At 46.8% G+C, this 14,229-nt stretch overlaps 1 protein-coding gene across 1 annotated transcript in view; it reads left to right on the forward strand.

Annotated features, from left to right (window-relative positions):
* The first annotated feature begins 1,924 nt into the window (after positions 1-1,924).
* LHFPL6 (LHFPL tetraspan subfamily member 6) overlaps positions 1,925-14,229 on the forward strand; it is a 137,540-nt gene continuing 125,235 nt past the window's right edge. Inside the window, exons 1-2 of the mRNA XM_039716685.1 lie at positions 1,925-2,183; positions 4,818-5,375. Of these exons, the coding sequence (XP_039572619.1) occupies positions 4,991-5,375 (385 nt within the window). The 5' untranslated portion in view covers positions 1,925-2,183; positions 4,818-4,990. The remainder of the gene's footprint in view (positions 2,184-4,817; positions 5,376-14,229) is intronic.

The following is a 14,229-nucleotide window of genomic DNA, read 5'->3' on the forward strand; positions in this document are numbered from 1 at the left end:
GTTATTCTCTTTCTTTACATCAAGAGGAGAGTTCCATTAGCACAGTGTTAGCTTAGTATCCCTGTCATTTCAGGCATTGGTAAAATGAATAGCAGGGGATAAAACACCACACTGAGCCAAGTGAAGGCATGTGAGCAGTAAACGAGGAGTGTCTACACTCTCCCAAACGTGCACAGCTCCTTGCAGAAGTGAAGACCTGAGAGCTCGTGCATGCTTGGGGGTGGAGGCACAGCACCGGGCGGAAAGGTGATTTGAGGGGAGGATGCTGGAATGGTATGCTGTGGAGCAGGCTCCAGCTCTCAGCTTTGGGAAAGTCATTCATACCAGCTCCCTTTCTGTCAGACACCCTGTGGGCACATCCACTTTCATGTTTTGGTGTGGATCAAGGGCGTGCTTTTGAAGTGAATCTCCAGATCATCCTCACTTACCACGTTTTATTTTGCCCAGCAGAGGTGGGTACACCGAGTGGATTCAGATAGCAATACAGCAGAAGACAAGTGCCCGGAGTGCATCAGATGCATTCTGAGTTCTCATGGGGCCCTCAGTTCACAGGCCCAACCTGGAGTGAAACTGAAGAAAAAGCTATGAAAAAGTGTGGGCATCACTTAGGCCCTGGACACCATGAGATCCAACACCAGAGTGATCCACATGACTTGCTAATATAGATGTATACTAGGTGGATGTAGCCTTGGGGTAGTCAGCTGTGGGTATGGCTGCTTTGGGCTTATGCCTTCATTGTCTTCCTTGTGGAGTATTTTATTGCATATATTCTAGCATTCAGCCTACATTTAACCCACTTTTTGATTTTTTGAAACATGTTTCCTTAAATAGACTTGAAATGTTAGGGTGGAAAACTTGATCATGCTAGATACTTTCCAATCCATTCCTTATCCCTTGAGAAAGAATGCATTTTCAGTTATATTCTGATTTTAAGACTTTGCATTATAGGGAAAAAAATTGAAGTCTAATTTTAAAAATGCAATAAAGTGGCTTTGTAATTCAATTCTGAAAATAGCTGCTGTTACTATTAAATGGTGTAAATGCAGACTGAGTACAATAAACCTCACTTCCATTTAGCATGAATAATATTAATGAATGGTGTTTAAATTACATGCCAGGACTGTAAAAGAAACATTACCAAAGAGACTTTGCATGTCTGGTGCTGACACAATTTAAACCTGTCATAAAATTGTCTTGTATCTGAGAAATGTATTCACGTTTCTGGGCGTAGAGGAAAAACCAGAATGGGAAATGTCTTTTTCTCCCAGAGGCTCTCTGTGCAGAAGGCAACCGCTCCTCAAAACTTTCCCACTTAAGACACTCTGGGAAAGGGCTGAAGCTCCCGTCTCTCCGCTTGACCTAACCCATCCGGGAGGAGCTGCTTGGTACTGTGATCACATTTGCTCTCTCTGTAGACCAACTCGGGAACTGTTGCGATCAAAATGCTGGATCAGCAGCTCGCATGCAGAGACAGACACAGTTCTTATCACACGCACACCATCAGGAGATTAGCCCATATTTTCCCATGTAAGGACTGCAGCCTTCCTCCTTTCCTACAAATACTCCTTCTTCGCTGTCTTTCTCCCGCTCTCCTCTCCTGCTCTTTCCTCCCCTCCGTCCCCGGCTTCACCGCCCCTTGCACCCCGCACTGAGCGGCCGAGCCCGGCGCCGCCGCAGCGCTCCCGCCACCCCCGCACCGACCGGGCCCCGGGACCCGGGACCCCCCCGTCGCAGTCCAGGGCGGGCTCGGGAAGCCGGGACCCACCCCCGCAGCGACCCCGAGGGGCCGGGACCACCGCCCCGCCCCGCCAGGACTCGGGGACGCGCCCCCGCTCTCCCGTTCGCCGCTCCGCCGCCGCCGCCCGGCCCCTCGCCCGCCCCCGGCCCCGTCCGCGGCCCCGCAACTGCGCCCCGCCCGGGGAGGCGGTGGCGGGGAAGGGGGAGGAGAGGCGGCGGAGTGCGCTGCCTCCCGAGGAATCAAACGGGGGGAGAGAGGAACGCGCGGAGGAAAGGACGGGCCGGGCTGGGGAGGGTGCCGGTCCCGGTCCCGCCCGCCTCGGAGCGCCCGCGTCGCCTCCGCGCCGGGACCGCGGGTAGAGTCGCTTGGGGCGGCCGCCGCCCGCCGGCCCCGCGCCCATGTGCTCCGGCAGCCGCGGCGGGCAGCCTCCACGCCCGGCGTGTCCGTAAGTAGCCCTTCGCTCCCCGGCACCGCGCCTGCCCCCATCCTGGCGCTCCTGCTCCTTCCAGACACCGGCTTTCCCGCACTCCATGCGCGGCTGAATCCCCTGTCTCTCACGGACCCCCTGCACCCCCTTCCTTTCTCTAACCCCTGCCCTCCCTCGCTCCCTGTACGTTGCATTCCCTTCACGACTCCGGATCCTCCAGCCTTCAGAACGTCCTTTCCCTCCCCGACCCCTCCCTACCCTGCACTGCCACATCTCCTGCATCCCCGGACCCTCTTTCTCTCCTGCGTTCCCTTTCCCCGCTCTGACACCCAGCCTAGCCGCTTCCCTTGCCCGTTGCACTGGACCCTCTAGACTCCCTTCCCTGCTCGGCTTCCCAGCCCTCTCATCCTCTTGTCTTCCCGAATCCTTCCTCTCCCGGGCCCCCGTCTTTCCCTTATCTCCCTGCCATCCCGTACCGCTTTCCCTTCCCGGCCCCGCAGTTTCCCTGCTCTCCGTCCTCTTGGGTACTGGGATTCCCCACACTCTCGGCACCTCTGCCTTTCCAGCTCGTCCCCGGCAGCATCTCCTTTCCCTCCCATTCTGCTCCTCTTGGACCCCCTGTCCCCAGGAACCCTTCTCCTCCCGAGTCTCCTGCCCTTCTAGGATCCCCTGCCCCTCTCAGGTCCCTGCCCCTCTCAGGTCCCTGCACCCCAGCCCGCCCCGCCCGGTACTCCCCACCCTGCCGGCTCCGCGGGCGCTGCGCCCGCTCGCCCGCAGTTTTTCCCTGGCATCACCCCGGCGAGTTTTGGTTCCTGGCCGCCGCCTTCCCTCGGGGGAAGCCGTATCTCTCCGCCGCCCCCTCCTACCCCTGGAGGGCGGGGAGCGGGGTTTCGGGGCCGGAGGGGTGAGCCCGCCTCCCGGGAGAGCGCCCAGGCTGTGAGCTGGCAGGCTCCAGGGAGGCAAAGCTGCTGCCCCGCTGGAGCAGCAGGGTTTGTCGGGTCATACCCTGGGACGCTCCATGTTGTCCCCTATTTCCAGATGTACCTCCTCCTGCGATTCAGGGAATGATCTTCCCTAAGTGCTGTGACCCACTTTGGCTTAGACTTTTGGTGCCACGCCAAGACACAGACAGATCCTTCTCTAGATGATGCTTCTAAAGAAATGGTGCCCCCCAACCCCCATGCCTCTCTGTCAAGTTTTTATACCCAGGGGTTTGGCAGTCTGCAGGTTGAAAGATATTTCTGTGGATAGGCTACGGGTAGATAGGTGAACACTTCTTCAGTAGCAGTATAGGCCTTTTTAATATCACAGAAGAGACTTCATTTTCTTAGTGTTTTAAAAGTAAACAAAACTTTTGTGTAGTGCACATGGCTAATTTCACTTACAGACTTTCTCTAAGTTCCCTCCTTGTGCTGAAGTAGTATTCATTTTATTGCCTTTTCATGAATTCACTGATTGGCGCCTAATCATGCTTAGAAGAAAAAGCCCCTGTAAATAGCTATCAGAATTAATTTGGCAGCAACTGTGAGAAATGATCATAAATTTACAAATGCAGTTAGAATAATGATCCAACATGAATTTAACGAGAAATACACCCCCAGCCTCTGGGAACAGCATGTAGGTTTCGGTGACAGTAAAATGCACTCGGGAACACTGATACTGAGCTGAGAGGCTGGGAGTTGTCTGCGAAGGATACAAAGGGGTTATGGCTCCTGGGTTTGAGCTGGGAAGAGGCAAAGAAGAGCTGGGCTGAATGCAAGCAGGAATATGAAGAGAGACTTCTGTGTTTTAATTGTGAGCTCCTTGAGATTGTGTAGGGGTGAAAAGATGTGGCAATGTCTTCACTTACCAGAAGCCCACCTGGAGTTCGGGTTCCTGGCGCTTTGGGACATCAAGCGATGCCAAACAACTTGGAGTGCTGGGAAAAATGCCATCTCATATCATGTCTTTTGGGAGTGTGTTAATAAGTTTTACCTGTGCCACAAGAGTCTGAACTTGAAATGCCTACGGGTTCCTGGCACTTTGGGACATCAAGTGATAAAAGGCTCCTTTTGCACAGCGATGCCAAACAACTTGGAGTGCGGGGAAAAATGCCATCTCATATCACTTCTTTTGGGGGTGTGTTAATAAGTTTTACCTGTGCCACAAGAGTCTGAACTTGAAATGCCTTAGCCATTGTGGGTGGTTTTGTACTGAAGCTGCAGGACCATCTATAAAGCGAAGTACATTCTCCAGGCATTGTAGGAGGAAGGTCTTGCTAATTAAGGATAAACAAGACCTTATCTGTTTTTTCTATTGGTACTGGAAAGATCGGGACTTGCAGTGGAGAAAAGTGAGGCAAGTACACAGGAGACCCCTGAAGGTGGCTGCAGAGCATTCCTGGATGTGCACAGCAGTCTGTTCCAGCTGGGCTGCTGGCCACCACCATCACACTGACCACAGAAACTGGTGTCACTGAGAGTGATTTTAGGGTCTGCTTCCAAGGGTGGGACAGAAAAGTGACACGTTTTATTCAGAAAGGAAAAACACAAGACAGCACAAGTGACATGTCTTCTAGGAAGGAAAAACATTCTGGCAGACAAATATTCTTTTCTAATGTCAGCGTTACTGAACTTGTATTTTTCTCCTTTTTGTGTTTTGTTATTTAATTAGGGACCTTTGACTTCATGATGGGAGGAAATATCCCCCCGGCTCTTCGGATCCGAGCTTCTCCCAGTGTGAGGATTTGTCAAGGCTGAGAGATTCCGGATTATCCATAAAGCCCCTCTAAAATACACAGTTACTTTTGTCTTCCCATCTTGTGGGGTCTTGGAGCAGACACAAAGATGGCCTCCAGCCTCACCTGTGCTGGCATCGTCTGGGCCCTCCTCTCCTTCCTCTGCGCTGCTGCCTCCTGTGTTGGCTTCTTCATGCCCTACTGGCTCTTGGGTTCTCAGCTGGAGAAGTCTGTTTCCTTCGGCACTTTCCGGAGGTGTTCCTACCCGGTGCGGGATGAGAGCCGCCAGATGACCGTGATGGTGGAGCAGTGTGGCCGCTATGCCTCCTTCCAGGCCATCCCGAGTGCCGAGTGGAGGATCTGCACGGTGGTGACGGGCCTGGGCTGCGGGCTGCTTCTCTTGGTGGCCCTGACAGCGCTCATGGGCTGCTGTGTGTCCGAGCTCATCTCCAGGACTGTGGGCAGGGTGGCAGGAGGAATCCAGTTCCTGGGGGGTAAGTGCTCTTGCGGTGAGGGTATGGGGATGTCCAGGCTGTTTGCTTGTGGGGAGACTCTTCTGGTGCTTTGGGAAGAGGAAGGGGTGATTCAAACTTTCTCCTAGCAAGGGAGACCACTTGGCTCCCCCAACGACTGAGCTGCTTGTGTGGCTGCCCGAATGTGGCCCAAAGACACAGTGGCCTGGGCTCTCTTGTGCTCAAGTCCCTGTCTGGTCATTGTGTGACCTTTGAGAGCTGTGTGGCAAGTTGACTTCTGTGGGCCAGCATCTTCTCAGCAGTTTTGTGGATTGTAGTTTCCAGCACAGCATGGCTGAGTTGGAGGTACCTGGAGAAGCATGTGGGCTACAGATCCACATGAAGCATTGTGGTTTGGCAGAGGAGAGGCTGTGTTGTGTGGGAACAACCTCCCTTTCTCCTTCTTACCCCTGTTACTGGCAGAGCTCCCTCCAGCTCTGCTCTCTGCAGCTGCACGTATCTGGCAACAAGCTTTGGCCCAGGTTTGAAGTGTGGGCTGTTTATCCCTGGTGGAGGTGGCCCACCATCTCCTGGGAGGAGCCCTGCTGGGCTGGCTGACCCATGCTGCCTGCTGATGGTGCCTTGGGTTTGTTGGCTCCATGGCCTAGACAGCGTGTGGGAGAATTACCTCCGCTCCTGTTTCTAACTTGTAATTGTGTGGCGTCTTTGTAACTGTAAGAGTATTTGAAGGGTAGGAGACAATAAATAGGATCCACAAGCATGCTTTTTACTGGGCACTATTCCCAGTAAATCATCACCCTCTTGTCATCGGTGACATGCGGATCAGTGGCACTCACTTTTGCCTGATGCAAGCACTCCACCACACACACGCACTTGCCCCCATAAGGTAACGTGCTTCTCTGAGCTTTGGGTGCTGAGGCAGTGCAGGTGCCAGCTTTTTGGGTGCCCTGCAGCATCTGGTCCCAGCCAGGCTCCCTGGCTCATGCCCCAAAGGAGTGGACTCTAGTGGAAGCCCTGTTTCTCTCCCTTCCAAACAGGCGCTTGCTCTGCAAGGGCAGTCAGGTTACATGGCACCACTGCAGCTTATAAGGAAGCACAAGACAAAAACTCCACTAACTGTCCAGCTTGGTGAGGACAGCTGAGGCTGGGAAAGGGCCCTGTGCCAAGCCTTCAGCCAGACGATACCAGTGTAACTCCCTCCTGGCCACAGGGAGTCCTGTCTCCAACTTTTTGAGTAGTTTCTGCACTTTAGAGCAAGCTGACCCCATCACTTCACCCTTCCCTGAGCTTTGTGACACACAGGCATTCTTGTGTTTAATCTGTCTGACAATTTGAAAGTGCAGCAGCTGCTGGAGAGTTAACTCTGCTGGGAGCTGTGGTTTCTTGAAACCTGCTCCATTATACAGTTCCAGCCAGGCAGTTGGGGGTGGAGGAGTTTCTCAGTTTGGTGACAATCTACAAGCCCGCTTTGTCTGACTATTTTCACTTAGAGCTGTCACAGGCTTTAACCACCCCCTCTTTCCAACTGCTATCTTGGTTCATCTGGTTTTAATTTGCATTTGGCCCCTTTCTTGTGACCATGCTCCCCTGTGTGCCTGTGGAGCAGGGCTGGCAGGCAAGCTTACAGCTGTTTGCTTACAGCCACCCCAGCAAACACGGCAGCTCCAGCAGTGGGCACGTGGCCAGGGGATGCAGGAGGAACCCTGCTCCCCATGACACTGGTGTGAGCTGAAGGCGTGCACCCTTCTCTGAGGCAGGATGGTTGCTCCTGGAGAAGGAGCACACCATGGCAACCTCTTAAACTTGTCCAAGCTGACCAGGGAGCATCCCATTCTGCCTGGAAGGGCTTGAGCAGCCAGTGCTTGTTCTCAGTAGGTGGCAGTTCAAAGAAACATGAACCTATGATATGAAATGAAAATTGCCAACAACTTTGCTTACAGTTCAGAAATTAGTTACGCAGCATGTCTAATTTTCCCCTCTACTGGCTTTTATGGTTGTCTCGCATTTCATTCAGCACTGCTGGAATTGTGTAAGAAAAGACCAAAGTGAGGACTGTAATTTCTTAACCTGCTTAAAACCTAACTGTGGGGGCACAAGGGAAAGGCCAGGTGGTGAAGGCCAGTAATTTGGATAAACTGAAGGGACATATTAGGGTAAAGAGGAGTTTCTTACATCCCTCATCAGATCCTTAGCTGCTATAAATCAGTGTAGGTTAATTGTTTAAATAACATGACTACATTTACTCAGATGTCTAACTTAGGCACTGTAATTATTATCTTGTTTTATGTCAAGATAGCCGTGAGCTGTTCACCTTATTTACAAGCAGGGAATGCCATCTCTTTGTTCCCTGTAATGCAGTTGTAGGTGTAGTTGTGTACCATGATGTGGGCTTTGAATGTGGCTTGGTGGCAGCACAGTCATTGTCATTTTAGTTGGTCTCCACTTAGGGATCCAATCAAATAAAACCCTTATAAATATTGGGTTTTTTTTTTTTGGTTTTTTTTTTTTTTAATTGTGAAGTAGAACTCCCACCTAGCTTTATATATGGAAAAGCCTAGGAAAATAAGCAGCCACTGAGTGATGCTAGTAATTCATCCTCTGTGTTAGGACAGGGAGGTGGCTAAATGGTTTCACTTCCTTTTTGTTTCAGGCATCTGCACCCATACCCTGCTGGGGCTCTTGCTCCAGTGCCAGAGGATGAGTATTGGAATAAACCATATTTCTCTTGAAGTTAGAAACCAGCATAAAGACAGGTTCAGTGTAGCTAGTTTATGGCTTTACTTGTGCTCCTTTTGTTTAGGATCCAAGTAAGTTTCTCAACATGATTTAAAACCACAGACTTGAGGAGGAAGTAAGCCAATGAATAATGGATTATTGTGGGAGGCCCAAGAGCAGAGGAGATGTACAAGCCACTGAAGCTGTGGTGAGCCAAAGCTAAAACTTAGTCCAACACTAGAAGCATTTTTACTGCTATGAAGACGTGGCAGAGAGGTTTGCTTACCAGAGGTGGTAAGCAAACAGCCTGATCCTTTTCTTCTAGCACTATGAAGGAGGAATAACTCCAAGTAGGTCAGTGGAATAACACCTGTAAAAAAGTAGTGCAGCTTGTGTTAGCTAAATGGTGCCAAGGTTTTATAGCTGGGATTTCCCCAAGTTGCATGTGGCAGCTCAAGGGAGTGAATTATTCATGAGTGATTTTACCATAAATCTGCTCTTCTGATAAAAATTGAATGGCAGAATCTGCAAGAAATTGCAGATCTAGGCAGAGTCAGAAGGGCTCTTTGGATATTGCTTGTTCCTATGTACTTAGTCTGTATTTACTATTTCAGATGAACATGGCTACAGGGTATACATGCATTTTAAGGTGCCTCTGGGATGAAACATGTCAAGTTTCTGTTCCTACTAGAAAGATTGCATCGTAGACTTTTCCTCCTGTTTGTAATTGTGGGAGCGGCTTCCTTTCCCATACATGATCATGTGGCAGCTCTGTAGCCATTACAGCAATGGCTTGCATGAAAAGTGACGCTTTTAGCTTTTTCTAAGGCCGTTTGGTGGTGGGTGACAATTAGTGGCCAACTCCCCAAGGCCAGCCTTTTCTGCAGTAGGTGTCAGTGGTCTGCAGTCCACAGCTGTCAAATGTCTGCTGTGGGCGCTCAGACCATGCTTCCTGGACATGTCTCTTGGACTGCTTCAAAGAAATGACAACTGAGGTGGAAGTTATGCTGTCTGTAACCTCTTGAGGGCACAGTCATGTAGATAGATACAGTCTTCACTGATAACATTAAGTACAGTGTTTCCAGCTGGTTTCCTTTGTGTGTTTGGAAGGCTGAGGCATATATAATGTAGCTAGAACAGATTGTGAGGATGTAGCTTTGACCATAACTATTGAGGATATGACAGCAGGGAGTGAAGTTTAACAAATCTATCACAAATTGGAGTCTGTAATTATTGATCTTCTTTTCATTGTGCCATGGCAAGTCAATTCCACTTAAATGGAGAAACTAGAAATTTAAAGGTAGGTAGCTCAGATATGACATACTAATTTGGTGAATAGTTTCACTCTCTAAATGCAGAGCAATGATTTTAAGAACATAGCAATATTTTTAAGAACATAATGAACTTAAAGGTTAGCTAGTTTTATGGGAGGCAGTGGATCAAAAGGCACAAGTACTGCAAGGATGGTCAATTTAAAGAGCATTACGCTGGCAAGATGAAGCTTTTCATTAAAGTGGTCAGCACGTGGGAATGAAATCTTCACTAGCTCAGAACTCCCTTTTGCTGGGTAGAACAGCTAAACCAAGCTCAGAATACAGATCTGAGGGAACAAAGTGTGGAACAATCTGCTGGCTGAGACATCTCTCTGAACCTGACACTGTGACCCTGATTCTGAGTGCTACATGAGAAGTGAACCCTTTCCATGATTATGGGGTAGCCATGTGGCTGTCAGCAACTGGCATGTTTACTGTCATCTTTAGTATTCATTGATTCCACTCTAAAGAAGTACAAGTTTTGCTACCCCCTTCATTAAATGAAAAAAGTTTTCAGCAGCATCTATTCTTCCTCTCCTTATTTCTCTGTATTGTTTCCCTTGTGTCTCATGGAAGTGCTGAAACTCCTGAAACTATGGTCCTTGAAATTGTTGGTTAGAAAATCTGGAGCAGGGCGTGGTGAAAGGCACATTTTTTCATTTGAGAAAAAAGTGACACAGTTCCTAACAACTTTTGATTTTGTCTCAGAAAATAAAATGTGACCTTATGAAAAATGCTCTCAGGAGTACATGAAATTGCTGGAGAGTCCTTCTCCAATTGTTGTGTGCCAGTAGAGGCCATCATATTTTCCATCAGCCATAAGGTGCTCAGGGCAAGTGTTTGCTGGGTGCAAAAGGCAGAAAAATATGGACTGATCCCTAAAGATGAGGAGAATGTAGAGTGTGAGGTGATGTTTTGATTCTGTGTTGTCTATAATGAAACCTCAGAGAAAGCCTTTACGATTTTGGGCTAAAGATTCTAGGGAGACAGGTCCAAACAAAATCTGCACATTAATGGCATATTAATGGCCGAATCTGACTTTGTGGTTGAGTTGATACTGAAATGTAAGGGACAGAGGAGGAAAAAACACTAGGTCGTGGCTGTGTGGGGTCATGTAGAGAAGCTCTCCCTCAAAGGATTTGCTTGGGGAAACAGTTAAAACAGTAAGAAGAGGCTTTTGGGAGAGATGGAGTCACTGAAACAAAGTTCTATTTCAAGAAAAGTAACTAGCAGTTACAGACAGCTCTGGGTTCAAGTGGAACAAAAGAGTCTTGGTTCTGAGGCTGGCTAAGAAAGGGGCTCTGGGGAGACTAGTTCCAGTTGACTACAGGAACTAGAAACTTCTGGGAAGGGTTTTTGTGCAGCTGGAGGAAAAGGCACTGACCAGTAACCATTATTTCATCTGACAGCTCAAGTGAGGCTTTCTGCTTTCTGCCTGGAAGACTAAGATCAGTGTAATTTCCTGCCTATAGGGAGAAATTGTAACTGAGAAAAGCCTTGTGGGAACAGGGAAGATCTGAGATGGTCAAGGGACTTCTACCAAGAAAACAGTGACCCCAGACTTGGAAATTGCTTGTGATTCTTCCAAGCAATTTCATCCTTTCCCCCATTTGTACATATTCTTGCCATCTCTTCCTGCAATTTGTACCTGAAATAAAACAGACATTAAAAAAAAAGCAAAAATGTCCTTTTAGTTCTTTCATTCTTTTCAGCCCAAAAATATGTTTGAAAGGCTAATTTTTGGGTGGAGGCAAGGCAGGGTCATTGTTTCTGTTAAACACCAAGGCCCCTTCTTTACCTGCAAGTTAGCTTTTGGGGCTGTTTTGTCACACCTTCCTCTCATCGGATGCAAAACTTCAGTGACTTTGCTGTGCTCCTGTAAACACATGATGGGGCAATCCTCATCCTAGACAAAGACAACCTGCAGGCTGAGTACGGATCCAGCGTGTGTGTGCACATATAGACACTGCAGGAGAGGCAAATGAAAGGACAAGAAGCCTCACCAAGGTAACAGAAGAAGAGAAAACAATGAAAGTGACACTGTTAGAAGTTGGTAGTGAGTCATTATGTGTCATGTCATAGGCTCGTTGATTCAGCAATAATAAAGTCAGCAGAGAACACTGTGACTGCTTAGTCTGAGGTCTGCAGTAGCATGGGTCATAGGACAGCCTTCATATCATTTCAGTTTGAACTAGAGTGCATCTCTGAGAAAAAAAATTCTGGTCTGAATTTAATTAAGTTTGAGAAAAGCCTGATCTCCATAAGTTGTTCCAGTGGTGAATTACTCTGGCTGCGTTTCTTCCAGATCATTAATGCAAATGTTAAAAATATAGCACCAAGAATATATCATTGCAAAATTATGCTTTCTCAAGGAATATTTTGTCTTTTTTCTTTTTTTCTTTTAAGATCCGTCACTTAGGTTGCTTTTAATCCATTTAAGCTGTGCTTTGTTGTGGTTTCTTTACCAGAACAACCTGTATAGAAGCTGCTTTGTAGCTGGTGTGTTTCACACTAGTTATTTCTTCAGTTTTCTCTAGCAATCCACCAAAGGATTAAATGCAGTGTATAGTTTTCCAGCTTCATCCCTTTCAACTAGACTTTGCTAAACTGAATCCTCTGACTGCTTGTGCCTATCTTCATCTTTGCTTCTCAGCACTACAAGGAACCTTCATGTACTGTGGGACAGCATAGAGTCAAATTCTTGGATTTATGTTGTAGTCTGTTTTTCCGCTGCTGCAGATTTAGATTTGGAGCCCAGAATAAGACAGGGAAGTATAACTGTTTGGGAAGATGTTCAGGACAAGAGAATTTAGACAGTGAAATTATCTTAAAGATTCAGTAGCATATGTTTTATTGAAGATAAGCCAGCTCTCTCTCTGCTGTGTTCAGATAGAATTAAAATATGAGACAAATTCAGGATCGAAGCCTGAATGTAATAGATGAACCAATACAATGTACGTCCTCTGTCAGTTTATAAAGGACATTACTTAGATTCCTACTGTCTTAATTAGATAGGGACTTGCATTACTTGAATCTTTCCTGAATGCAGGGGCCATCAGGTCTGACTGACAGGGAATCCAGCTAGCAGGTGCTTACCTGAAAGAGGTAAAGAAAGGTGCACACTTAGATTCTGTATATTTTCAAGAGATGATACTGTTTTGCATGGTTGCCTTCACCTTGGTCACAGAAGTTCCTGCTGCTGCCTTGCTAAAGGCTGCGTCCCTGGCAGATCTCACAGCACAGGTTTTTGTGATATTTTCTCTAGAGTCCCACTGAAGGAAACCTGGTTACCAAAGTTTGCAACTTAAGCTAACACTGACCATTTTAACAAAACTGGTTAGCAAGGAAGGATCAGTAATAAACATCACTGGTGCTAAGGTGCAGAAACAGTAGCTCTGAGGAGGCGATCTCTGCCAGCAAGGTCACAAGCAGTGCAGAGCAGGCAAGGGGCTGTAAGGCTGTTGAAACAGAGGGGATGTAAAACGAAGAAGACAAATGATGTGGAGAGTAGCCTTCATACTTAGCTTAGTAGTTTTTTAATTCTGTCCTCAACCACTTCAGATATCTCTTCTGGTGTTTCAAAATCTTCCTTAAAAATCATCAGGGCCCTTACCGGCTGCAAATTTTTGTGTGTCCTTTGAAGTCAGTGACACTTAGTACAAATTACATCACTATTTCTATTCTAGGATTATTGGATTTGACATTAGTCTAAAACAAGTGTGGTTCTCATGATGACTTTCTTGTTGAAGAGCTACCCCAGTGAATTAACTTGTTTATACTGAATTGTTTTGAATACATATTCATTTTGGTTTTTTTTAAAAATTACATTTAATCCCAATATAAATTTTGACTAAATACAGAGGAAGAAAAAGCCCCATGCAGAGTTTCAGCCTGGAGCAAATTCTTCAAATAAGGTTTTAGGTGTTTTGGAACCACATTTAAAATGGAAATTCTGATGTATATATATTAAAAAATATGTTGCTAAAATACTGGGAAGAATCTCTTTACTTCACTTGTTGTCCTATTAATGTTGAATATAAAAGTGGTGTTTTGAATATTGCCGCAGCTGTGTTGCGTTTAAGCAGAATTTTGCATTAATAACAGAATTTTTGATCTAAAGAAGTCCCGGAGTGCTGTTTTATATATCTGTAGAATGAAGTTCAGTCTTCCTGCTTTGTTATCCCCTTTTTTTATTACAAAGAAACAATGGTGCTCAGCACTTCTGTGACACTTTTCACTTCAAAAGGTTTTGCTTGCATAACTTAATGAAATTTCAGAAAATGTGAGGCAGGGGACCAAAAAATCTATTTTGCTGGTGCGGAGTCAGAGTAAATTCAGAGGTACCTCATTTCAGATCCTTCACATTGGTGTTGATTAGAGAAGAATCTAGGTTGGAGTTAGAAATTTTGTTTCTGCATTGAAAGATCTGGCTTGTTTTGCTTCCTGAGATATTTCAGTGGATATTTGAATATTGATGGAAACTGCATTTAGGCATCAAAATGTTTCCATATTTTCCAGTGCGAGTGGTCATATGTCCTACAGACAGGACAGAATTGTTCCTAATGGTGTATTTTCCAGGATTTTCTCCAGTCTGGTGTTAAACGTCTATGTAGTTTGTATTTTTTTTCTCATTTCTCTTAGGAAACTCAGCTTACTGTACATTCCACATGGAATTTTTTTCACAGTATTCAAACTGCATTTTCTTTTCCTTGCTCACATCCTTTTATTTCTGCAATGCATGTTTTTGCCTTCTAAGGACTTTAACTTTGGCTTCACAAAGTAAAATAAGGCAGTTTTCAAACTCTATCATCTCAAGGGAGGAAGGAGTAGAACTTGAGAGTAGCCAA

This window comes from Passer montanus, unplaced genomic scaffold (genome assembly GCF_014805655.1).
Source record: "Passer montanus isolate IOZ18808 unplaced genomic scaffold, ASM1480565v1 scaffold36, whole genome shotgun sequence".
Classification (NCBI taxonomy): domain Eukaryota; kingdom Metazoa; phylum Chordata; class Aves; order Passeriformes; family Passeridae; genus Passer; species Passer montanus.